General features: G+C 52.4%; 1 protein-coding gene across 1 annotated transcript in view; it reads right to left on the bottom strand.

The window, feature by feature from the left end:
• Positions 1 to 816: 816 nt before the first annotated feature.
• LOC141978976 (butyrophilin subfamily 1 member A1-like) overlaps positions 817 to 24,104 on the bottom strand; it is a 43,874-nt gene continuing 20,586 nt past the window's right edge. Inside the window, exons 7-12 of the mRNA XM_074941410.1 lie at positions 17,531 to 17,563; positions 17,405 to 17,437; positions 13,137 to 13,177; positions 12,015 to 12,037; positions 11,119 to 11,135; positions 817 to 2,534 (exon numbers count right to left, since the gene is read on the bottom strand). Of these exons, the coding sequence (XP_074797511.1) occupies positions 1,975 to 2,534; positions 11,119 to 11,135; positions 12,015 to 12,037; positions 13,137 to 13,177; positions 17,405 to 17,437; positions 17,531 to 17,563 (707 nt within the window). The 3' untranslated portion in view covers positions 817 to 1,974. The remainder of the gene's footprint in view (positions 2,535 to 11,118; positions 11,136 to 12,014; positions 12,038 to 13,136; positions 13,178 to 17,404; positions 17,438 to 17,530; positions 17,564 to 24,104) is intronic.

A 24,104-nucleotide genomic window follows, 5' to 3' on the forward strand; every position in this document is an offset into this window, starting at 1 on the left:
TGCCAACATGCTATTTACCCTCCGCCAATCACAGGAGAAAGCTTCTGAACAAGAAATGCCTCCGTGCCTTGCCTTTGTCGACCTCAGTAAGGTGTTCGACTATGTCAGATGCTCGTCTGTCGGGTGCTTTTTTGCAAAGTTTGGCTGCCCAGACAAACTAATCAACCTTATACGCGGCTTCCATGACAACATGCAGGCCCATGTATCAGTGGATGCCCACTCATCTGATCCCTTTCCTGTAGCCCATGGGGTTACGCAGAGTTTGACACAGCACACAGGTACACAGGTTTTATTTACAAGTTTAAGTTGCAGATGGAGGTGGCTGCCACGAGGTGGCAGTGGTAGCCCGGCGGCAAAAAGATACACACAGACGTGGACATAAAATAAATGATAAAAAAAAAACCATACAAAATAAAACACAGCGGGAAAAGCAGCGAACAAAAGCAAAAGCAGCCAAAATGCCAGCCATGTGCTCCTCTCACTAAAAAGGATCATTCCCACTTTCTCACCATTCACATTTCTCATAGGAACTGCCAGTGCTTGAATTACATTTGCGTATGAAATTGGGGTGAATTTAAAACGCTTTAAAATATTGTTAAAATAAAAAAGTATAAACATTTTAATACATTTTATTGACAGCGTCATTATTCATACTAGACTTGCTTGCCCTTCCCCCACGGCAGAGGGGCACACAGAAGAGGATCAGGACCAGCTGTGCCCCCAAAAGACCAGGCCAACCCTCCAAATCAGACCAGACCCGCCTCCCTCCCCAGAATGCCCCTCCCCGAACCAGACCAGACCCGGCCTCCCTCCCCAGACCAAAATCCCTAAACTGGACCCTTCCAGTTCAAACCAGATTAGACCTCTCTATGAACCAACCCCTCTCAAACTGAACTTCCCCACTGCCCAAGCTCCTCCCAAACATCTATTCCCAAACCAGACCCTCCTGAATTCCCAGCTGGATTACTCTCGAGAGAGATGGACTTAAAGTCCCCGGAATTCAAGGTGAAGGCTCCCGTTGACTTCAGTTTGCTTTGAATGAGGCTCTAAGACACCATAAAGCATTGGGACTAAACATAAGAACAGCCCTATTGGGTCAGGCCAAAGGTCCATCTAGCCCAGTGTCCTGTCTTCCGACAGTGGCCAGGGCCAGGTGCCCCAGAGGGAATGAACAGAACAGGGAATCATCAAGTGATCCATCCTCTCTCTTCCATTCCCAGCTTCTGGCAAACAGAGGCTAGGGACACCATCTCTGCCCAACCTGGCTAATAGCCATTGATTGACCTATCCTCCGTGAATTTGTCTAGTTCTTTTTTAACCCTGTTATGGTCTTGACCTTCACAACATCCTCTGGCAAGGAGCTCCCCAGGCTGACTGTGTTGTGTGAAGAAATACTTCCTTTTCTTTGTTTTAAACCTGCTGCCTGTTCATTTCATTTGGTGACCCCCAGTCCTTGTGTTACGAGAAGGAGTAAATGACACTTGCTTATTTACTTTCTCCACACCAGGCATGATTTTATAGACCTCTCTCATCTCCCCCACCCCGCACATCTTGTGATCTGGGCTCTTCCCTTCCTGCTGCTGCAGCCTCCTCCCCACCCTTGGCCAAAGCAGCCACCCATGAGATTGGCACCCATACACCCCTCTGCCCCTGCAGCCACCTCCCCCTCTAGGGTTGCTTGGTTGCCAAGATTGGATGGACATATTCCTGGAGGTTTCATCACGTGATATAATCTTTAATTAAAGATTAATCTTTAATTCCCGGAGACTGCGTAACAATCCTGGGGGGTTGGCAATCCTATCCCCCATCCACTTCTCTGCCCCCTCCCCTTCCCCAGCTCATAGGCCTGATGCTGGGAACTGAAAGGGGAAGGGATGGCAGGAGAAAGGCAGGTAATGCCCTTTACCCCCAGGGGAACAGGCCTGGGGGCTGGTCAGTGCTGGGAGGGGACAGTCTCTGCTGCGGGTGTCACTGTCAGGGACACATACTCCCTTTGGCCTGAGCTGGGACTGGGCAGATTATCAGGGGAGACATATTTGTACCCCCTTTATTGTATTCAGGATTGAAATAAGGGCGGAGCGTCGCAGAGATGCTGTCAGGGAAAGTGAAGAGATGGGACTTGTCAGTCACATTGTAAAACGAGCCCTCGCCCGCCTCATAGTCCAGGAAAATCCCCACCTGGCTGGGCCGGACACTCACGGGGAGGGGAGTCGGGGGGGAGGTGTTGGCCCTTAATTGATCACCCTGCTGCCATATTGTCCAGTATCCATTTGCAGGTACAAATAGAATATGCCCCTTCCTGCTCACATTTTCCCTACAGACCCCCAGAGACCAGACATTTTTGTCTCCGACCTCCACCTCCCAGTAACGTGTCCCGCCCGTGAATCCCTCTGCACCCAGGACAACCGCCATAGTGTCAAATCTCTCAGGATTGTCAGGCAGATCCTGGTGCTCGTCTCTGTGTCGCACCTGTTTCCGATCCTCAGACAGGACGAGGTAGGGATTTGCTGTGTCGGGATCCAGAGTCACATCCACTGGGGAGAAAGTCACAGTCAGTGCTGGGCTGGTCACTGGGATCAAAGGGAAATTAACTTGAGTTCCCATGAATCAGCGTTGGGGGGTTGCTGCGCATTAAGGGGGGGCAGGGCCTCCTCCGAAGAGAGAACTTGAGGGGAATGATGGGGCAGAGGTGGGGGGAGGGCAGGCATTGGGGACAGCAGAGGAGGGAAGGGGCTAGCACCTGAGGGGCAGGGGAAGGGGGCCACAGTGTGGGAGGAGAAGAGGAGAGGGGTAAATCGGAGGCAGAGGGAAGGTGAGGAGACGTTCAGCTGCAAGGGGGCAGATTGGGATGAGGAGGGGGCAGCTGCTAGGCGGACAGAGGGAGGTGAGGGAAGGGCCAAGCTGTAGGAGGCAGGGGGTGAAGAGAGGGGCAGGTGCCAAGGGAGCTCAGGAGGAGCATGCTCCAGTGGGGTGGTGGGGTGAGAGACAGCCAGGCCCCAAGGAATCTCCGTTGCTTTAGGCCGTGTGTGGTTGGTTTGTTACTGTGACCAAGTGAAAAGAAAAGGAGGACTTGTGGCCCCTTGGAGACGAACCAATTTATTTGAGCATAAGCTTTCGTGGGCTACAGCTCACTTCATCGGATGCAATGCTGTAGCTCACGAAAGCTTATGCTCAAATAAATTGGTTCGTCTCTAAGGTGCCACAAGTCCTCCTGTTCTTTTTGCGAATACAGACTAACGCGGCTGTTACTCTGAAACCTGTAATATTTTTGTAACTCCTATCTGTGCCTCACTTTCCCCTGTATTCTCCATGACTACCCAGTGGGGGAGAAAGGACTGAGTTGCGAGACACAGGAGATGTGTGTCACCCGGCTGTCTGAGCCTGACTGGGCCGTTGGAAAGGACTGGCTGAGACTCTCCCCGTATCAGTGGAAAATCAGAGAAAACAATGGAAAACCAGGACATTGACACCTAACACCCAAGGACCCGGGGCAGATGGATTTTCCCACCGCTCGCAGGGAAGCTGAGCAGACCCCAGCTCAAGAACAAAGGAGTGAAGGCGTGAGGTGGGGGGATAAAGTGTTGGCTTTGGGAGGAAGTTGAGGGTTCTTTGACCTGGGAATGGACTAAGGAGGTCAGACAGAGCCTGAACATGGGGTTCACTACAGCTTGGTGGGCTCTGGGCTGTACCGAATGGACACATGCTTTCACCTGCACGGCTCCCAGATTCTGCAGGGTGGCTCCCTTGTTTTGCAAAGGCTGCCCATGTCACCACGAATACTCACTGCCAGCACGGAGCCCTGAAAGGGCCCAGTACAAGCCTCCGGCAGCCATCTGGCTGGGCTGGATTCACCGCCGCGAGCAACGGAGGGAGTCAGAGATGGCTGGTGCCGCTGGCCCAGTCTTGGAGCTTTGGAGGCCACGGGCCTGCTCCAATGCAACTGTGTGGGTTCTTGGGGCCTGGCACGTGGAAGGGATCACCGCCAGGTGCCTGGTTACAGTCTGAGCACAGACCAGACCGTGTGAGGACGAAGAGCAGGTCAGGGCCCTCTCCACACACACTGGTCAGGCAGCCCTGTTCCGGGGGGAAGTGGGACTCTCCATGCCAGCTGGACCTACAGTCACCACAAACGGCCAGGCCCGCCCCTTGCCTGTCACTCTGGGAACTTTCCCACCCAGACTCTGCAGGCAGTTTCATCTACGCTGCCCAGGGCAGTGAATTTAGCCCACTTTAATTGAATTGTCTCATTGGAATTGGTAAGGCAACTCCCATCTTTTCATGTACTGTGTGTATATCTCTTCCCACTGTATTTTCCACTCCATAGAATCCTAAAATCCTAGAATCATAGAATATCAGGGTTGGAAGGGACCTCAGGAGGTCATATAGTCCAACCCCCTGCTCAAAGCAGGACCAATCCCCAATCAAATCATCCCAGCCAAGGCTCTGTCAAGCCTGACCTTAAAAACTTCCAAGGAAGGAGATTCTACCACCTCCCTAGGTAACGCATTCCAGTGTTTCACCACCCTCCTGGTGAAAAAGTTTTTCCTAATATCCAACCTAAACCTCTCCCACTGCAACTTGAGACCATTACTCCTTGTCCTGTCCTCTTCTACCACTGAGAATAGTCTAGAACCATCCTCTCTGGAACCACCTCTCAGGTAGTTGAAAGCAGCTATCAAATCCCCCCTCATTCTTCTCTTCTGCAGACTAAACAATCCCAGTTCCCTCACCTCTCCTCATAAGTCATGTGTTCCAGACCCCTAATCATTTTTGTTGCCCTTCGCTGGACTCTCTCCAATTTATCCACATCCTTCTTGTAGTGTGGGGCCCAAAACTGGACACAGTACTCCAGATGAGGCCTCACCAATGTCGAATAGAGGGGAACGATCATGTCCCTCGATCTGCTCGCTATGCCCCTACTTATACATCTCAAAATGCCATTGGCCTTCTTGGCAACAAGGGCACACTGCTGACTCATATCCAGCTCCTCGTCCACTGTAACCCCTAGGTCCTTTTCTGCAGAACTGCTGCCTAGCCATTCGGTCCCTAGTCTGTAGCGGTGCATTGGGTTGGAAGGGACCTCAGGAGGTCATATAGTCCAACCCCCTGCTCAAAGCAGGACCAATCCCCAATCAAATCATCCCAGCCAAGGCTCTGTCAAGCCTGACCTTAAAAACTTCCAAGGAAGGAGATTCTACCACCTCCCTAGGTAACGCATTCCAGTGTTTCACCACCCTCCTGGTGAAAAAGTTTTTCCTAATATCCAACCTAAACCTCTCCCACTGCAACTTGAGACCATTACTCCTTGTCCTGTCCTCTTCTACCACTGAGAATAGTCTAGAACCATCCTCTCTGGAACCACCTCTCAGGTAGTTGAAAGCAGCTATCAAATCCCCCCTCATTCTTCTCTTCTGCAGACTAAACAATCCCAGTTCCCTCACCTCTCCTCATAAGTCATGTGTTCCAGACCCCTAATCATTTTTGTTGCCCTTTGCTGGACTCTCTCCAATTTATCCACATCCTTCTTGTAGTGTGGGGCCCAAAACTGGACACAGTACTCCAGATGAGGCCTCACCAATGTCGAATAGAGGGGAACGATCACGTCCCTCGATCTGCTCGCTATGCCCCTACTTATACATCTCAAAATGCCATTGGCCTTCTTGGCAACAAGGGCACACTGCTGACTCATATCCAGCTCCTCGTCCACTGTAACCCCTAGGTCCTTTTCTGCAGAACTGCTGCCGTGCCATTCGGTCCCTAGTCTGTAGCTGTGCATTGGGTTCTTCCGTCCTAAGTGCAGGACCCTGCACTTATCCTTATTGAACCTCATCAGGTTTCTTTTGGCCCAATCCTCCAATTTGTCTAGGTCCCTCTGTATCCTATCTCTGCCCTCCAGCGTATCTACCACTCCTCCCAGTTTAGTGTCATCCGCAAATTTGCTGAGAGTGCAATCCACACCATCCTCCAGATCATTTATGAAGATATTGAACAAAACCGGCCTCAGGACCGACCCCTGGGGCACTCCACTTGACACCGGCTGCCAACTAGACATAGAGGCATTGATCACTACCCGTTGAGCCCGACAATCTAGCCAACTTTCTACCCACCTTATAGTCCATTCATCCAGCCCATACTTCTTTAACTTGCTGACAAGAATACTGTGGGAGATGGTGTCAAAAGCTTTGCTAAAGTCAAGAAACAATACATCCACTGCTTTCCCTTCATCCACAGAATCAGTAATCTCATCATAGAAGGTGATTAGATTAGTTAGGCATGACCTTTCCTTGGTGAAGTGGAATTCACCAATTCACTTCATGCATTGGATGAAGTGGGTTTTACCCCCGAAAGCTTGTGCCCAAATAAACTGGTTAGTCTCTAAGGTGCCACAAGGACTCCTCGCGGTTCTCACCTGGGTTGACAGGCTTGGGCTCATGGGGCTCATGGGGCTAAAGATCGCTGTGTAGATGTTTGGGCTCAGGCTGGCTTTCATGTAAGATCTCACTTCGCATGCTTTGGTGAACCCCCTCCCTGAGCGGCAACGCCTACTTCGCTCACATTACCTCAATATTGGGAGCCCAGGTCTGTCGCCCCAGCTCTGAGAGTCACTGCCGCGGGTTGTGGAGATGAACCCTTTGGGTTTAAAACACGAGACTTTGCTCAAAGCCAAACACTTGATTTTCTCCCTGCACTCAGCCAGATTGGCCTAAAATATCCAGAGATTTTTCCCCAGGCTGGAGAGCGCTAAGGAGACATTATAGGAGGGAAGGAGCAAGGTGGGATGATCGGGGTTAATATGGGAAGCATCTCCTGGCCTTAGCTCTGGAGTCACAACCAGGCTCCATAATGACAACCTCCCTTGCTCCCCCCCGAGAATCTAGGCACCCCGGCTTTGCCAGCAGAGTGTGTGAGTCCCCTCCGTGCAGATCTCTGGCCTATGGAGCTGACGTGCTTCCCAGTGACTCTTCAGGGCTCGTGCACGCCTCAAACAGCTGCTCCAGGCTGGGGCTGCCCAGACACTCCTCCCAGAGTTTACAGGCCCTGCAGGCCCCGATAGGAAGAGGTTTCTCTGGGTCCCTGAGCTTTGACAGCGTTTCTGCTCCTGGCCCAGCTCTTCCTGCCCCGTGGTGCTGACAGGCTGCACCCGCTGGGAGAACCGGGTCTGCCCCTCACCGCGCAGGCAGGGATATTGTCTGTGTCCACGTTCCCTCCCCCTAATTCCTGGGATGGGGAATAGCAAGGTCCCTCCCTTTACCCTGCCTCGGGCAGGGGAGTGAGAGCCCTTGGCCTCCTGGGCACTGGGGCCTCCCGGCAGAGATTCCTAGGTCAGCGTGAAAGTGTCTCTACTCGGAGAGCTCTGCACACCCAGCAAATACAAAGATGCCCCTGGGATGAGGTGCTGGATCTGGCACTAACCCCCTCGCCCTACCTCTGGAGGAGAGGGGGCCTCGGGGCAGTGTCAGTGAGTTCACTGCTGGGGCCCGATGACTCCTGCCTCCCCATGCTGGAGGCCCAGTCTAAAGGGGAGGACACGTGGCCACCCCATGTCTCTTCTCCCCTGAGCTCAGCCCCGGGCCGCCACGCTCTCCCTGCCCCATGGTACCTGCGGGGGCAGGGGGAGAGCTCGGGCATTCCCGCCGCCCCAGCCAGGCTCTCTCAGGAAGCCACCAGGCTCGCTGCACAGCGCAGGCATTCGTGAGCAACTGCATCAGAAGCAGCTGGTCCAGCACCTTCTGCTCTCCACCGCCAGGGCCAGGGGCCGGGTGTGCTGGGGGGCAGGCACAGCGGGAGAAGGGAACTCCTCCCTCTCCCCGCAGCAGGCCAATCTGGGGGCACTTGACCCCACATGCCCCCCCGCCCCACATGTTGCTTCAAGAGGGGGTGTTTACAACCTGGCAGCTGGAGCTCCATGTATTGAGTGGGCAAGGATGTCACAGTGGCTGTGGGCAGCTGACATGGCTCAGCCCTGACCCCTGGGGAGGAATCGTCCCTGGGGAGGAATCGTCCCTGCGGCCCACGCAGGCCTTGGGCTCCCTGTGGAGACGGCCAGTGAGGTTGCCAGTAATGTGAGTTATGATGTGAGCGCCTGTCCACAAAGACCTGGACTCAGGCTGGACTGAGATAGGTGGCTGGGAAGTGAAAGGTCTCAGCTCCCATCACTGCCCCCCCGCCAAACCCGCCCGTCCTGCTTCCCCCCTGCGGTGCGGAAACTGCAGTGCTCACACTTGGTGACACCCCCCATGGGAAGGGCGAGGGCCTGTCCAAGGAGCAATGGGCACCATCTTCAGCAAGGGAGGCGGAGGCTGGAGATTAGGAAACACTTTCCCACTCTCAGGGCAGTGAAGCTCTGGATCCAGCTCCAAGGGAATCGTAGAATCTCAGGGGCGGAAGGGCCCTCAGGAGGTCATCTAGTCCAACCCCCTGCTCAAGCCCCAATTTTTGGCCCCGATCCCTAAATGGCCCCCTCAAGGATTGAACTCACAACCCTGGCTTTAGCAGGCCAAAGCTCAAACCACTGAGCGATCCCTCTCCATCACTGATAGATTGTAAGAACAGGTTGGACAAAGGCCTGTCAGGGATGGTCTAGGTCCTGCCCCAGTACAGGGAGCTGGACTAGGCGACCTCTCAAAGTCCCTTCCAGCCCTGCATTGCTATGAGTCTAGGTTACAGCTCTGGTGCTGGGTCCAGGGCCCTGGGGGCTGGAGTTAACAGTGTTAGTGATCACAGCAGCTGGTAGCTCAGCGTCCCTGCCAGGCATTTTGGGATGTATAAGTAGGGGCATTGACAGTACGGCTCAGCTGGGTGTTCCTGGGTTGTGTGGACAGGAGCTAGGCTTGCCACCTGTCCCGGATTTCATGGGATCACCCCATTGTTCAGCTCATTCTCCTGGGAAATCTGTGAGCCCGTGCAAGATGTTAAAAGTCCTGGGTTTGTCAGTGGCTGCAGTGGGGCGGGGGCCGGGAGGGGGGGAAGCTGTGGGGTGGCATTAACTGCTCAAAGGGAGCTCCAGCTCCAGAGCGTCTCGGGACCAGTAAGCGGGAGACGAGGAGCTCAGGGCCGCTAGGGCCCAGTCACCACTGTGGAAGTACCAGCTGTGACCTTTAACTGCCGGACGGCAGTGGGGTGGATCTGGTGCCAGGTCCTGCTTGCCAAGGCTGGTGCCCAGGGCAGTGAGAGGAAGAGAAGCCTGAGAGGGCTGGTGTCCTCTCCCAGGGTGGGCTGGGACACAGTGCTTAGGGTGAAGAGACAGGGGGTGTATGTGGAGCTGACAGATGTGCCATTTTTTGCACCTCAGAGGGGGCAACCGCAACAGGACCCCCCCACACTGTTTGTGTAACTGACCTGAGAGCCCCCCTCCCTTCCGGCTGTGTGCGGTAGGATACCCCAGAGTACATGGAGCCCTGGGCCATGGTGCTGCAATGTGCGTGCATGTCCCTTAGGGTCTCTAATCCCTGCTGGAACTGCCTGGACTCTCCCTGCGTGCACCAGGACACACACACGGTCCAGGGGCCTGGACTCTCCCAGCACGCACCAGGACACGCACACGGTCCGGCGGCCTAGACTCTCCCAGCACGCACCAGGACACGCACACGGTCCGGCGGCCTGGACTCTCCCAGCACGCACCAGGACACGCACACGGTCCGGCGGCCTGGACTCTCCCAGCATGCACCAGGACACGCACACGGTCCGGCGGCCTGGACTCTCCCAGCGTGCACCAGGACACGCACGTGGTCTGGCAGCATGCTGGGTACAAACACACACACACAGCTCAGCCACAGTTGTGTGGCAGAAGAGCTGCCGTGTGGGCACACTTTTTTGTAACTGGACGGGGAGTGTCCTAAACTGGTTATAAAAACATGTCTGCCCTTGGAGTGGGGACAGGTCTTCCTTCTGAACAGCCCTCTACTGGTCCTGTTACACTAGAAGGAAATTGGGGACTAAAGCTCAGTCTGAGCATGGAAACCCTGCTGTTGGGAAGAGAGAGCTGAGCAGTTCAATGCAAAATGAGGGGAGGGTAGGGACAGGGTCCAGAGGGACCTAGACAAATTGGAGGATTGGGCCAAAAGAAATCTGAGGAGGTTCAAGAAGGACAAGTGCAGAGTCCTGCCCTTAGGACGGAAGAATCCCAGGCACCGCTACAGACTAGGGACCGAATGGCTAGGCAACAGTTCTGCAGAAAAGGACCTAGGGGTGACAGTGGACGAGAAGCTGGATATGAGTCAACCATGTGCCCTTGTTGCCAAGAAGGCCAATGGCATTTTGGGCTGTATAAGTAGGGGCATTGCCAGCAGATCGAGGGACGTGATCGTTCCCCTCTATTCGACATTGGTGAGGCCTCGTCTGGAGTACTGTGTCCAGTTTTGTGCCCCGCATTACAAGAAGGATGTGGAAAAATTGGAAAGAGTCCAGCGGATTGCAACAAAAATGATGAGGGGACTGGAACACATGACTTATGAGGAGAGGCTGAGGGAACTGGGGATGTTTAGTCTACGGAAGAGAAGAATGAGGGGGGATTTGATAGCTGCTTTCAACTACCTGAAAGGGGGTCCAAAGAGGATGGTTCTAGACTGTTCTCAGTGGTAGCAGATGACAGAACAAGGAGTAATGGTCTCAAGTTGCAGTGGGGGAGGTTTAGGTTGGATATTAGGAAAAACTTTTTCACTAGGAGGGTGGTGAAGCACTGGAATGTGTTACCTAGGGAGGTGGTGGAATCTCCTTCCTTAGAGGTTGTTAAGGCCCGGCTTGAGAAAGCCCTGGCTGGGATGATTTAGTTGGGGTTGGTCCTGCTTTGAGCAGGGGGTGGGACTAGGTGACCTCCTGAGGGCCCTTCCAACCCTGATCTTCTATGAAATTATGGGCAGATAAGAAAGTCCAGCCTGCAGAACCCAGGTACCACCCTGGAAAAGTGACAGCAGGGAGTATTACCTCATAATCAGCACTTTCCCAAAGGCAGCGTGTCCCTGCCCTGCAAGAGACCTGGGGTGTAATCTGCTCCCAGTGACACTGCTGTTTCTAGCCTATTGCCTGTCATAGGGAAATGCTCTGTAGGGAACGGAGCAGAGAGCTCCCAGGGGGAGGTGGGTCTCACCATGGACAAAATATCAGCCACACGTACAGTACCTGCGTAGATCTGGGCGCTTCTCCACCCTGGAACCAAACACAGACAGAGGGGTGAGAATGCCCAGACACACTGGACAGGAAACAATGTCACACAAGGGTGATGCTGGGGGGAATGGAACTCACTGATCTCAGCCTCGAGTTTGGCTAAAAATAAAACACAGAGAAACAGGTCAGTATCGCATTTTGTTGAAGAAGGAAAGCGAGCCAAAAATACTTTAAAGCAGAGAAGTTAAAATCCTTAGACTGAGCCAGGGGGCTCCATCAGCAACCAGAGCCTGGCACCTCCTGGGCAACAAAGGAATCAGCAAGGGGAGAAATACAGTAAGCCCATCCTGCCACCTGGCCAGCTGCAAGAGGTTGTTAGCCCTGTGAAGTCAGCAGAAAGAAGAAAAGAACATCAGGTGAAGTGTATGTACAAGAGGGTACTCAAATACACTGAAAGGCAGCAAATCTCAAACTATAAGAGGAAACGGTATTTTATAGGAATCATAATTAGCCTGTGAAACTCCTTACCACAAGATAGCACTGAGGCTAAGCAGTAAAACAAAAGGACATTTACATGGCTAAAGAGAAGATGAAGATTTACACTGGGTAGGATTAAAAGCAAAACAGGCAAGCAAAGAAAAAAAAACCCAAATGGACAAAGGATTCAAAAAGGCCCAGGCATTGATATGGAAATGCAAATATCCAGAGTTGTGACCGGTCTCAAAAACACAAGCATTCTCTAAGGGAGAGAAGCCTCCTCCTGCTTCTGGGCACAAGGCAAGCGCTAACTGATGGGGGTCAAGAAGGAACTTTCCCTGGGGGCAGGTTAGTCCATCGGGCATTAGGGGGGTTTCACGTACCTTCCCCTGAAACAGCAAGTGTTGGCCACTGTAAGAAGCAGGATCCCAGACTAGCTTAGCCCGAGTCCGATTTGCTCCGGCAACAATTCATGTGTTCTGAAAAGCTTCTGTTTTAGAGCCTGATTCAACAAAACACTTAAGCACATGCTGAATGGGGATGGACTGACTCATGGCTTAAAATGCAGCATGTGCTTAATTACCCTGCTGAATTGGGGCACTAGTGAGAACACACTTAAAGGCCTGTCTAGATAATGATCCCCGGCTCCTACGAAAACAACCGATTATTATTGGCTGAGGGAAGTGAAGCCCAACACTCAGCTCAGTGGTGTTTCTGTTGGTCTGTAACGTGATAACTTCTGGAAGTTAAAACACATCCCATCAGTGCCAAGGCTTCAGGGTGTGCTCTAGGCATCAGTGGGCAGAAACCTCCTGATTTTTGGTAAAAATTGGAACACTGTTAAAGCCTGATTTCCACTAAAATCACCATTTGATTCCCTCAGGATCCAGTGTGGGGCAGTGACCTCAGGGTTTAGGGTGAGGGCTTAGGGTGGGCCCTTCATCCCGCTCCAGCCTTCCCCGTCCAGCCAGGTATCTTGTCCCCAATCCAGCCAGCCCCCATGCAGCCAGACACCTCACTCCACCACTCCCCTCCTCCCCCAGTCAGAACCCTACTGATTTTGGTGAGAATCAGAAAAATGGAAATGGATCTGCCCGGGGTGTGTGTGTGTGTGTGTGTGTGAAGGACCTGGCCACAGTAGGACTGAGGGCTCACCTGGGTGTACAGCTCAGCCTACGTGGGCCCCAGTCCCTGCCCCACAGAGCTCAGTCTAACCAAACAAGACAGACACAGGGTGGGGAAGGGGCAGAGCATACAAGCAGAATGACCACAGCGAGGGCCGAAACGGCCCATCAGTGCCACCGTTTAACAATCATGCTGGCTACCCGGACAGCAGAGTGAACCCAAACCTGCTCCCTCCCCGGGCTGTGTGGGAGTGATAAATCCCCTGTGAGTGGGGCTTGGGTCTGTTCAGTCCATGTCCTGACTGCGAGGGACAAGGGGCAGAGCGTCTCTGCGCACGGCACACGCTAAACTGACTTTCTGTTCATAGGGAGAGTTCTGAATAGCTCCCCTGGAGGTCTATGAAACTTGGTGCAAAGTCTCAGGTTTCCCGCAGTGAACAAAGGGACCTTACCTTTCTCTGCAAGGTGTGCCTCTGAAAGTCAATAAGACAGATGCATTACACAGTAGAAAATTTAACTTCAGTTATTGCAAACTCATCGGAATATTTTTTTTTCCTACTGGTAGGAAGTGGAGTACACCCAAGAGTGCTCTGCGTAAGGGGACTGTTGGACCCTTACTGAAATGTAATGGGGGTTTTTGGTTGGCCCTCTCCCAGAACGCCCCCCCCCGCAAAAAAAGGGGGGAAAGTCCAATGAGAAATCGAGATCCTGAGACTGACAGTTCCCAGGGACAATGAGGAGGGGCCGGCGCAACAGATCAGCCTGGGGAGGGATAGCTCAGTGGTTTGAGCATTGGCCTGCTAAACCAGGGTTGTGAGTTCCATCCTTGAGGGGGCCATTTAGGGATGTTGGGGATCGGTCCTGCTTTGAGCAGGGGGTTGGACTAGATGACCTCCTGAGGTCCCTTCCAACTCTGATATTCTATGACAGGGCAGGCAGGCCAATGAAGGAATCACCAGGCCAGCGGGTCCCATCCTTCCTGTGAGCTGGCACTACCTGGGCCAGCGTGGGGCTAAGCTAAGGAGAGGGCAGGAGCCGAAGAATAGCTGGGGAGCAGAGGTGGCCACCGTCAGAGCATGTGTCGACCTGGAGCACAGCCAGGGCCTGGGCAGGAGGCCTGGGACGTGTGAAGAACAGACTGTGAACTGCCCTTGCAACCCAGAGATGGCTGGTTGTGATGTCCCCGTGCCACAGAGCGGAGTGACAGGTTTTCCTTTAACCTTTCCCGTTTTTTCCTTTTTTTTTTTTATTAGTTGCTGTTTAATAAATTGTATTTGCTTTGAACTTTATGGAATTATCAAGTCAGTGGGTCAGAGAAGAGCCCAGGGCAGAGAGAGCCCCCCGGAGTGGGGACACCCTAACTCCTGTTCTAAGTGACCACAGCAAGGTTGGGGGTCGAGCCTCCCAGGAATCCCAGGCCCAGCCTTGTTGGGGTTACGAGGACTCTGCCACACAGGACGGTGGAAGGGGAGTCCTCCAGGGCAGGGAGGCCTCTGGGTAAGGAAGTGGGAGCGAGGACTCAGATCCTTTTAATAGCCCACTTCACCAGGGTCGTGTATAAGCCAGGAAAGTTCCCCACAATAGCAGGACCATTCCCCCTGTCATAAACATAAAGGGAAGGGTAAACACCTTTAAAATCCCTCCTGGCCAGAGGAAAAACCCTTTCACCTGTAAAGGGTTAAGAAGCTAAAGGTAACCTCGCTGGCACCTGACCGAAATGACCAATGAGGAGACAAGATACTTTCAAAGCTGGAGGGTGGGGGGAAACAAAGGGTCTGCGTCTGTCTGGGTGATGCCTTTGCCGGGAACAGAAAAAGGAATGGAGTCTTAGAACTTAGTAAGTAATCTAGCTAGGTATGTGGTAGATTATGATTTCTTTAAATGGCTGAGAAAATAAGCTGTGCTGGAGGGAATGGAGATTCCTGTTTTTGTGTCTTTTTGTAACTTAAGGTTTAGCCTAGAGCGATTCTCTATGTTTTGAATCTAATTACCCTGTAAGGTATTTACCATCCTGAGTTTACAGAGGTGATTCCTTTACTTTTTTTCGTCAATTAAAATTCTTCTTTTAAGAACCTGATTGCTTTTTCATTGTTCTTAACATCCAAGGGTCTGGGTCTGTGTTCACCTATGCAAATTGGTGAGGATTTTTATCAAACCTTCCCCGGGAAAGTGGGTGTAGGGCTTGGGGAGGATTTTGGGGGGAAAAGACGTTTCCAAACGGGCTCTTTCCCTGTTATATATTTGTTAGACACTTGATGGTGGCAGCAATAAAGTCCAAGGGCAAAAGGTAAAATAGTTTGTACCTTGGGGAAGTTTTAACCTAAGCCGGTGAAAATAAGCTTAGGGGGTTTTCATGCAGATCCCCACATCTGTACCCAGGAGTTCAGAGTGGGGAAGGAACCTTGACACCCCTGCTTACATAAGCCTAGCTATTCCCACTGCCAGCATGATACTGGGGACTCAATGACTAGTGCATTTGAAATGCTGAGTAAATGGCTGTTTCCTTTCCCTTTTGGCTGAGTGAAGCAAGGCCCCACATTGAACTCGATGGCATTTCTGTCTGTGATAGAATAACTTTTGAAAAAAACATCCCATCAGAGCCAGCATTTCAGGGCATGTTTTAGGAATCAATAGGCAGAATCCTCATGGTTTTGGTAAAAACTGGAAATCTGTAGAAGCCTGATTTCCACTAAAATCACTGTTTGTTTGATCCCCCAAGATACAGGATGAGGCAGTGACCTTAGGGTTAAGGTTTGGGTTTAAGGTGAGGGTGAGGTTAGAGTTAGGGTTAGCAGGCCCCTCATCCCCACTCCAGTCAGTCTTCCCCCCCTCTCCCCCCGCTGGACTTCTTGTCTCCTATTTAGCCAGCCCCTGCCAGCTGGGCTCCTCACCTCTGTATTCCAGCCAGGCCCCTCATCTCCCCACTCTGGTCAGAACCCTAGTGATTTATTTGGGTGAAAATCAGAAAAGCCTGATTTTAATGGAAATTAGTTTTTCCAGTTTTCTGCTTTTCTCCAAAATCAATGGGATTCTGGCCAGAGTTGGGGGCAGAGGGAGCGGGACCCAGTTGAAGTGGGGGGGCTGAGGAGCCCAGCTGGATACTCCCCTGGGCCTACGTAAGCAATGAAGTCTGCAACCCTCTAGTTAAAGAATTGCCACATAATTGTGCTCCGTGGTTTAAACTCTTAGGGTGAGATTCTGTGCTTGGAACCTGCAGCCCAGGGGCATGTGAGGGCGAAGGTGACTTTAAGTCACCCCACCCACATCCTCCTGATCCTGGGTGCTCTGGATGCCAAAGCAGCCCCCAGTTTAACTCGAGGCTTCTCTGCAGGGGAAGATTACACCAGTGTAAGGTAAGGTGGGAATTTAAACCACTCTTGTTTTATGGGTACAGTGCACTATGTCAGCGCTCTTATTGGGTATTTTTGTGGCTTAGCAGATGCCTTCAGTTATGGCAGCCTTTCACTGTGTGCTGTGGCCCCGAATACCCCTCCTGTTCCCAGTCCCATCTCCCATACACCCGTACAATCGGGCTTTCGAGTGGGTTCTCTGCAGTGCCTCCCAGAGTTGGATCCAAGCCTTCTGGAGCCCTTTTACACTGCTCTGGTCTTTTTACTGCACATAAAGGATTGAAGCGGGGGTGAAAAATCTCACCCGCCATGTATTAATAAGTGTGCAGGCTTTCTGGGTATGAAGGTAGCATTCTGCAAGTGACCTGGGTGTAAGCAGTGCCCCAGCCCAGGGAGATCTGCAAGCAGCGCTGTTTGCTGCTCACACTCATCACAGTGGGGTTGGGATGCTGACACTAATGAGTGACTTTTCTTATCTTAGTGCTGATCATTTTAGCAGAAACATCCAGGTCATGCGCTTCTCTGTTATAGCGGGATGCAAGGGCAGATACTGGGGTGGGGGACAGTGAATTCAATTCCCTCACACCTCTATCCAAATCTTGAGTAACCTCTCTTCATGCTAAAATGGGAAAGGGAGAGGAAATACATTCCCCCTTCCCTCCCTGCCCCAATACAAAATGCCTCCTGGATACCAAAACAAAGAAACACAGCCCATGGTCACTTCGGGTGAAATCCTGCCCCTTCCCTCTTTACGTGGCCACAGAAGGGCCAGAATATGGGAGGGATCCTGCTAAACACTGGACAAGTCTCAGTCACCAGCAATGTCCCTGGCCTGGCTGGTCTAGGGCTACTCAGGCCCTAGGCTCAGGGTGCTGTTTCTATCATTTCCATGGGGTTTATTAGGACAATTGGCCCCTTCCCCCTAAGAACCTGTCTGTGTCAGCATGAGCAGCCCTGATCTCACCGCTTGGGCTCTGGTGCTGGTACATCACCCATTCAGACACTAGTAGGTTATTTGTAATGTGTGTTTTGCACTTTCTCCAGATCACACGTGTAGCCCCCTCCCACCCCATCAGACTTGTCTCTGTGCAAATACCTTCCCCCACAACCCCGACTGAAATGAGGGTTTGCTGATTTCCCACCCATCCCTGCTTCCCATTGCTCTGCCATGTCCCCACTGCAGTCCACACAGCCCCATAGCCGCAGCCCGAGCCATCACTTCCCATGGGCCCTCCAGGCCCAGCCATGTCCCAGGGGTGAGTGCCCTATGAAGATCTTTACACTGAGCCACATTTTTGGGAACCAGTCACATAGAACCTTTAACCCACGGCACTGGTCCCACACACCGACCTTTCTGTCTCTCCAGTTCAGATTCCAGGGTCTCTAGAGGGAGAAAAGGGGGAGAGGTGAGATTTTACCGTGTTGTATTGGAGAATAAGCCTCATGTCAGTTAATGTAACGGAACCAGACACTGACCTTTCTCTCTCCCCAGTTCAGATTTCAGGGTCTCTAGGGGGAGAAAAAGGGGGAGAGGTGAGATTTCATTCCATCACATTGATGAAGAGGTTCCTATTACTGTTTAATGCAGCTCTGCTGTAGTTATGAAATAGAGAAACAAGAACACAGAGCCAGACACGTGGGTCATACAGATCTGTCTGTGGAGGTCCCTGAACTCAGCATCCCTGCTGCCTGAGCCCGAACTGCAGTAGTGGATGATTCAACCTGTCCCCTGTGCCATGCACTCTTTGGGCCATGGCAGCCATCCCTGCTTCTTGAGCCCCAGATCCACTCACATCAGATCTGGCTGTCACGGGAAGGGAGGAGAGAAGGTCTCTGTTTATCCAGTTCCCTTTCTGCTGCCCTCTGAGCCTATCTCCTGAAAGGCCCTAGCTCCTGACTTTGGGGGTGGCGGACCTTTGAGGAGCAGCGGGCGCTGTCTGGGATTCTCTGCTTGGTGTCCCCCTCTGCATCCCTGATTTTGAACCTCTGACCCTCATTACTGTCCCTGTTTAATTATTGGTTGTCCCACGGATGAGTTGAACCCTAGGTTTAGTGGCTCCTCCCCTTAGGCTGGAGGAGGGGCCTTCTGATCGGGGTGGGCTCACGCTCACCCCTTTCCCACAATTCAATGGGCGGGGATAGGGGAGGGAAGAGAGCGATGGGAACGTGGCATTGACCTGGGTTGAGTCAGAGGCAGGGTCTGGTTGGCTTCATCGTAGGCCAACTCCTGACTTTGAGAGTAGTGCCTGCCCCTGGTCTTTATGATACCTAATGTTGGGGAGGAGAGTTAACATGGAAATGAGACTAATATGTATGTACAAGTGAAGAGAACAAAAAGATAAAAATTGTATAACAAAGGGAGGTTAAAGCTGTACTGTCTGGTGCTGGAGGAGACTGATGAGACCATCCTAATGAGCAATTACTTATAAGTAATTGATAACCACGTGGTGAGTGTTTTGCCTTACTAAGCAGATGGGTCGAACAAATCTTTATTAAGTGACTCTCACTCCAACAGAGACAAGCAGGGTGATGAGTGCAAGCTCCCTGCAGAGCCTGCTCCACTCATGAGGGCCTCCGGGCTTGTCTACACGAGGAAAGTACACTGGGTTGACTTAAATTGGTTTGAGCACTGCTGTGTGACTCTCCCATCTCCCTGTGGAAGTAGCTGATTGCATTTAGCTCCAGGTAGGTGAGGAATTGACCTGAACTGAGCTCAGACACGCTCAGCAAAATATGAGTGTAATGCGGGCTGGCTCATTGACCGGTTCCTATAAGGGAGAAGGAGCCGACTCAGACCCACCCTAGGTGGTTGGTTGGCAGCTAATTAGCTAACAAGCCTAATAAAGGATTACTAGGGTTCAGCTGAAGGGATCATAGAACCATAGAATATCAGGGTTGGAAGGGACCTCAGGAGATCATCTAGTCCAACCCCCTGCTCAAAGCAGGACCAATCCACAACTAAATCATCCCAGCCAGGGCTTTGTCAAGCCTGACCTTAAAAATTTCTAGGAAAGGAGATTCCACCACCTCCCTAGGTAACACATTCCAGTGTTTCACCACCCTCCTAGTGAAAAAGTTTTTCCTAATATCCAACCTAAACCTCCCCCACTGCAACTTGAGACCATTACTCCTTGTTCTGTCATCTGCTACCACTGAGAACAGTCTAGAGCCATCCTCTTTGGACCCCCTTTCAGGGAGTTGAAAGCAGCTATCAAATCCTCCCTCATTCTTCTCTTCCGCAGACTGACAAACCCCCCCAGTTCCCTCAGCCTCTCCTCATAAGTCATGTGTTCCAATCCCCTCATCATTTTTGTTGCCCTTCGCTGGACTCTCTCCAATTTTTCCACATCCTTCTTGTAGCGTGGGGCCCAAAACTGGACACAGTACTCCAGATGAGGCCTCACCAATGTCGAATAAAGGGGAACGATCACGTCCCTCGATCTGCTGGCAATGCCCCTACTTATACATCCCAAAATGCCATTGGCCTTCTTGGCAACAAGGGCACACATCCTAGAGACACAAAGATGCTACCAGAAGAGCTCCCAGGAGAGCTGATTGGGAGAAGCTCACCAGAGCAAGGGGCTTGCAAGGTGGGCTCCTAGAGAGAGGGGTTCCCCTCAGGGAGAATTAAGAGCTCCTAGCAGTGGCAGCCGCAGCAGGACTGAAGGCTGGAGAGCTGCTCCCGGCTGGGGAAAGTGGCTATAGAGAAGGACGGTACAGTCTGAACTGAACCCAGCTCTGCGAAGGAGGGCTGAGGGCTCCTGACTTGAGGAGTTAGAGTGAGAGCCAGTGGCTGGAGCACAGAGAAGGAAGAGATTTTATTTTCTGGTTTATCTGGACTCGTATCAAGTAGACCTCAGCAGGGCACTTTTGTGTCCCACCTTTTGGGGCGTGTGGAGTAACTTAAGGAGTCCTCAAGAGGGGAAACTGAGGGAGGGTGCTTGCCAGGCCACGCTGAGCCAGCTGGGGGGGGGGGGGGACAAGGGTACCATCTTATGATGAGTCTGTAAAACTGGCGCCCATTTAACAGAACTACTGCCTATTCCCCATGCAGACAGAGCCTCGCTCTCTCCAGTCTGTCTGGGTGGGACCCTCACAGCAGGGTCTGACCCAATGGTGACCCACGGGTGAGCACCAGGAGCGACTGGACACTGGGAGAGCAATCCAGCAGGGCACAGACAATCCAGGCAGTTTTTGGAGAGGGTTGGGGACAATTTCCTGGTGCAAGTGCTGGAGGAACCAACCAGGGGTCGTTCTCCTCTTGACCTGCTGCTCACAAACAGGGAAGAATGGGTAGGGGAAGTAGAAGTGGGTGGCAACCTGGGCAGGAGTGACCATGAGATGGTCGAGTTCAGGATCCTCACAAAAGGAAGAAAGGAGAGCAGCAAAATGCGGACCCTGTGCTTCAGAAAAGTAGACTTTGACTCCCTCAGGGAACTGATGGGCAGGATCCCCTGGGAGAATTTAGTTGGGGTTGGTCCTGCTTTGAGCAGGGGGTTGGACTAGACACCTCCTGAGGGCCCTTCCAACCCTGATAGTCTATGATTCTAAGTGGGCAGACGGTGTTGGGGCTCCTGGCCCTGTATCCAGCCACCCCAGCTCCCAGGCAGCTCCTGCTCCCCCACAGCCTCCCGCTCCCCCGAGCCTGCTTTCTCCTAACGTCAGGCTGCTCCCTGGGCCTGTCTGGCTGGGTCTGACAAAGTATCATAGTGACCCCCCGACTCAATGCTGAACGGGGAGTGACCACCTCCCCACAGCCCAGCACGAAGCCAGCAGGGTCACTACGATACTCTGTCAGACCCAGGCAGACAGACCCAGGGAGCAGCTGGTTCAATACTGGGACTCTCACTCCCCCTGGCCCCTCACCACCCCGCCCCCCTCCGGCAAAGCATTTGCTGCTTTCCTCCTGGGCCTTGTCTGCACTCAGACTGGGAGCCCTTTCATAGAATCATAGAATATCAGGGTTGGAAGGGACCCCAGAAGGTCATCTAGTCCAACCCCCTGCTCGAAGCAGGACCAATTCCCAGTTAAATCATCCCAGCCAGGGCTTTGTCAAGCCTGACCTTAAAAACCTCTAAGGAAGGAGATTCTACCACCTCCCTAGGTAACGTATTCCAGTGTTTCACCACCCTCTTAGTGAAAAAGTTTTTCCTAATATCCAATCTAAACCTCCCCCATTGCAACTTGAGACCATTACTCCTCGTTCTGTCATCTGCTACCATTGAGAACAGTCTAGAGCCATCCTCTTTGGAACCCCCTTTCAGGTAGTTGAAAGCAGCTATCAAATCCCCCCTCATTCTTCTCTTCTGCAGACTAAACAATCCCAGCTCCCTCAGCCTCTCCTCATAAGTCATGTGTTCCAGACCCCTAATCATTTTTGTTGCCCTTCGCTGGACTCTCTCCAATTTATCCACATCCTTCTTGTAGTGTGGGGCCCAAAACTGGACACAGTACTCCAGATGAGGCCTCACCAGTGTCGAATAGAGGGGAACGATCACGTCCCTCGATCTGCTCGCTATGCCCCTACTTATACATCCCAAAATGCCATTGGCCTTCTTGGCAACAAGGGCACACTGCTGACTCATATCCAGCTTCTCGTCCACTGTCACCCCTAGGTCCTTTTCCGCAGAACTGCTGCCGAGCCATTCGGTCCCTAGTCTGTAGCGGTGCATTGGATTCTTCCATCCTAAGTGCAGGACCCTGCACTTATCCTTATTGAACCTCATCAGATTTCTTTTGGCCCAATCCTCCAATTTGTCTAGGTCCTTCTGTATCCTATCCCTCCCCTCCAGCGTATCTACCACTCCTCCCAGTTTAGTATCATCCGCAAATTTGCTGAGAGTGCAATCCACACCATCCTCCAGATCATTAATGAAGATATTGAACAAAACCGGCCCCAGGACTGACCCCTGGGGCACTCCACTTGACACCGGCTCCCAACTAGACATGGAGCCATTGATCACTACCCGTTGAGCCCGACAATCTAGCCAGCTTTCTACCCACCTTATAGTGCATTCATCCAGCCCATACTTCCTTAACTTGCTGACAAGAATACTGTGGGAGACCGTGTCAAAAGCTTTGCTAAAGTCAAGAAACAATACATCCACTGATTTCCCTTCATCCACAGAACCAGTAATCTCATCATAAAAGGTGATTAGATTAGTCAGGCATGACCTTCCCTTGGTGAATCCATGCTGACTGTTCCTGATCACTTTCCTCTCATGTAAGTGCTTCAGGATTGATTCTTTGAGGACCTGCTCCATGATTTTTCCAGGGACTAGGTGAGGCTGACTGGCCTGTAGTTCCCAGGATCCTCTTTCTTCCCTTTTTTAAAGATTGGCACTACATTAGCCTTTTTCCAGTCATCCGGGACTTCCCCCTTTCGCCACGAGTTTTCAAAGATAATGGCCAAGGGCTCTGCAATCACAGCCGCCAATTCCTTCAGCACTCTCGGATGCAACTCGTCCGGCCCCATGGACTTGTGCACGTCCAGCTTTTCTAAATAGTCCATAACCACCTCTATCTCCACAGAGGGCTGGCCATCTCTTCCCCATTTTGTGATGCCCAGCGTAGCAGTCTGGGAGCTGACCTTGTTAGTGAAAACAGAGGCAAAAAAAGCATTGAGTACATTAGCTTTTTCCACATCCTCTGTCACTAGGTTGCCTCCCTCATTCAGTAAGGGGCCCACACTTTCCTTGGCTTTCTTCTTGTTGCCAACATACCTGAAGAAACCCTTCTTGTTACTCTTGACATCTCTTGCTAGCTGCAGCTCCAGGTGCGATTTGGCCCTCCTGATATCTTTCCTACATGCCCGAGCAATATTTTTATACTCTTCCCTGGTCATATGTCCAACCTTCCACTTCTTGTAAGCTTCTTTTTTATGTTTAAGATCCGCTAGGATTTCACCATTAAGCCAAGCTGGTCGCCTGCCATGTTTACTATTCTTTCGACTCATCGGGATGGTTTGTCCCTGTAACCTCAACAGGAATTCCTTGAAATACAGCCAGCTCTCCTGGACTCCCTTCCCCTTCATGTTAGTCCCCCAGGGGATCCTGGCCATCTGTTCCCTGAGGGAGTCGAAGTCTGCTTTCCTGAAGTCCAGGGTCCGTATCCTGCTGCTATCCTTTGGGGCCAGCAGCCCTTTGGTCTGTCTCTGGCAGCTCCCTGGGACGGAGCATGGGAGTCGAGTGGCACTGACCGGCTGGGGGTGAGGGGGTGGAAGGAAAGGGTTAATCCCAGCGTGGTGGCACTTTGCTGCCCGGCCCTGGCTGGTCTCTGCCCTCTGGGTGCAGCCCAGGGCGTGTGCCTCTGAGCAAATCCCTGCCCCCTTGCCCGTCTGTTTGTCCCAGACACAGAGAATCTGGGGGCTGAGGGGAGGAGCAGCCCCAGCAGCGCCGCATCGGCCCTGGCACGGGCTGAGCCTGCAGGGGAGGCTGGGAGCTGGGCTGGGTCAGAGGCTGGGAGCTCTGGCAGCAAGTGGGGCATCAGCATCAATGGTCCTGCTGGAGACCCTGAGCTGGGCCAGTCTGGAGCAGCCAGCAAGTCTCTCAGGGCCTGAGGCCATGCCTGGGGGGACACGGCTGTCTTCTTCCCACCAGCACGCCCTACATCTGCTGTTAAGCATCAAGCGACCTCCACCTTCCTTCCTCAAAAATCCCTTGCTCTCGGTTGGCTTCCCAGCACCGACTGCCCCTCCCATTACTCCTGCACTAACCGGTCCTTGCACATATGCACCATGTGTCCAATCACAGCACATGAGACCAACTTATGTGACAGTCCCCTGACATTGTGAGACTCAGCTCCCCAAGCCCTCTCCCTGTCCCTGCCCCTCTACATTCACTCCAGCCCAGTGTCCTTCTGGTTATTGGAATAGTGAACAGATTCTCTCATGGTTAAAGCACTGATCTACGAACCAGCAGATGTAGGTCCAGTTTGGAGCTCTGTGACAGACTCTCCCTGTGACCTTGGATAAGTCACTGAATCTTTCTGTGTTTCAGTTTCCCACCTGTGAAATGGGAGGAATTGTCCGTCCTCTCCCTCACCCTGTGTC

The sequence above is a fragment of the Natator depressus genome, chromosome 28, assembly GCF_965152275.1.
Source record: "Natator depressus isolate rNatDep1 chromosome 28, rNatDep2.hap1, whole genome shotgun sequence".
Taxonomy (NCBI): domain Eukaryota; kingdom Metazoa; phylum Chordata; order Testudines; family Cheloniidae; genus Natator; species Natator depressus.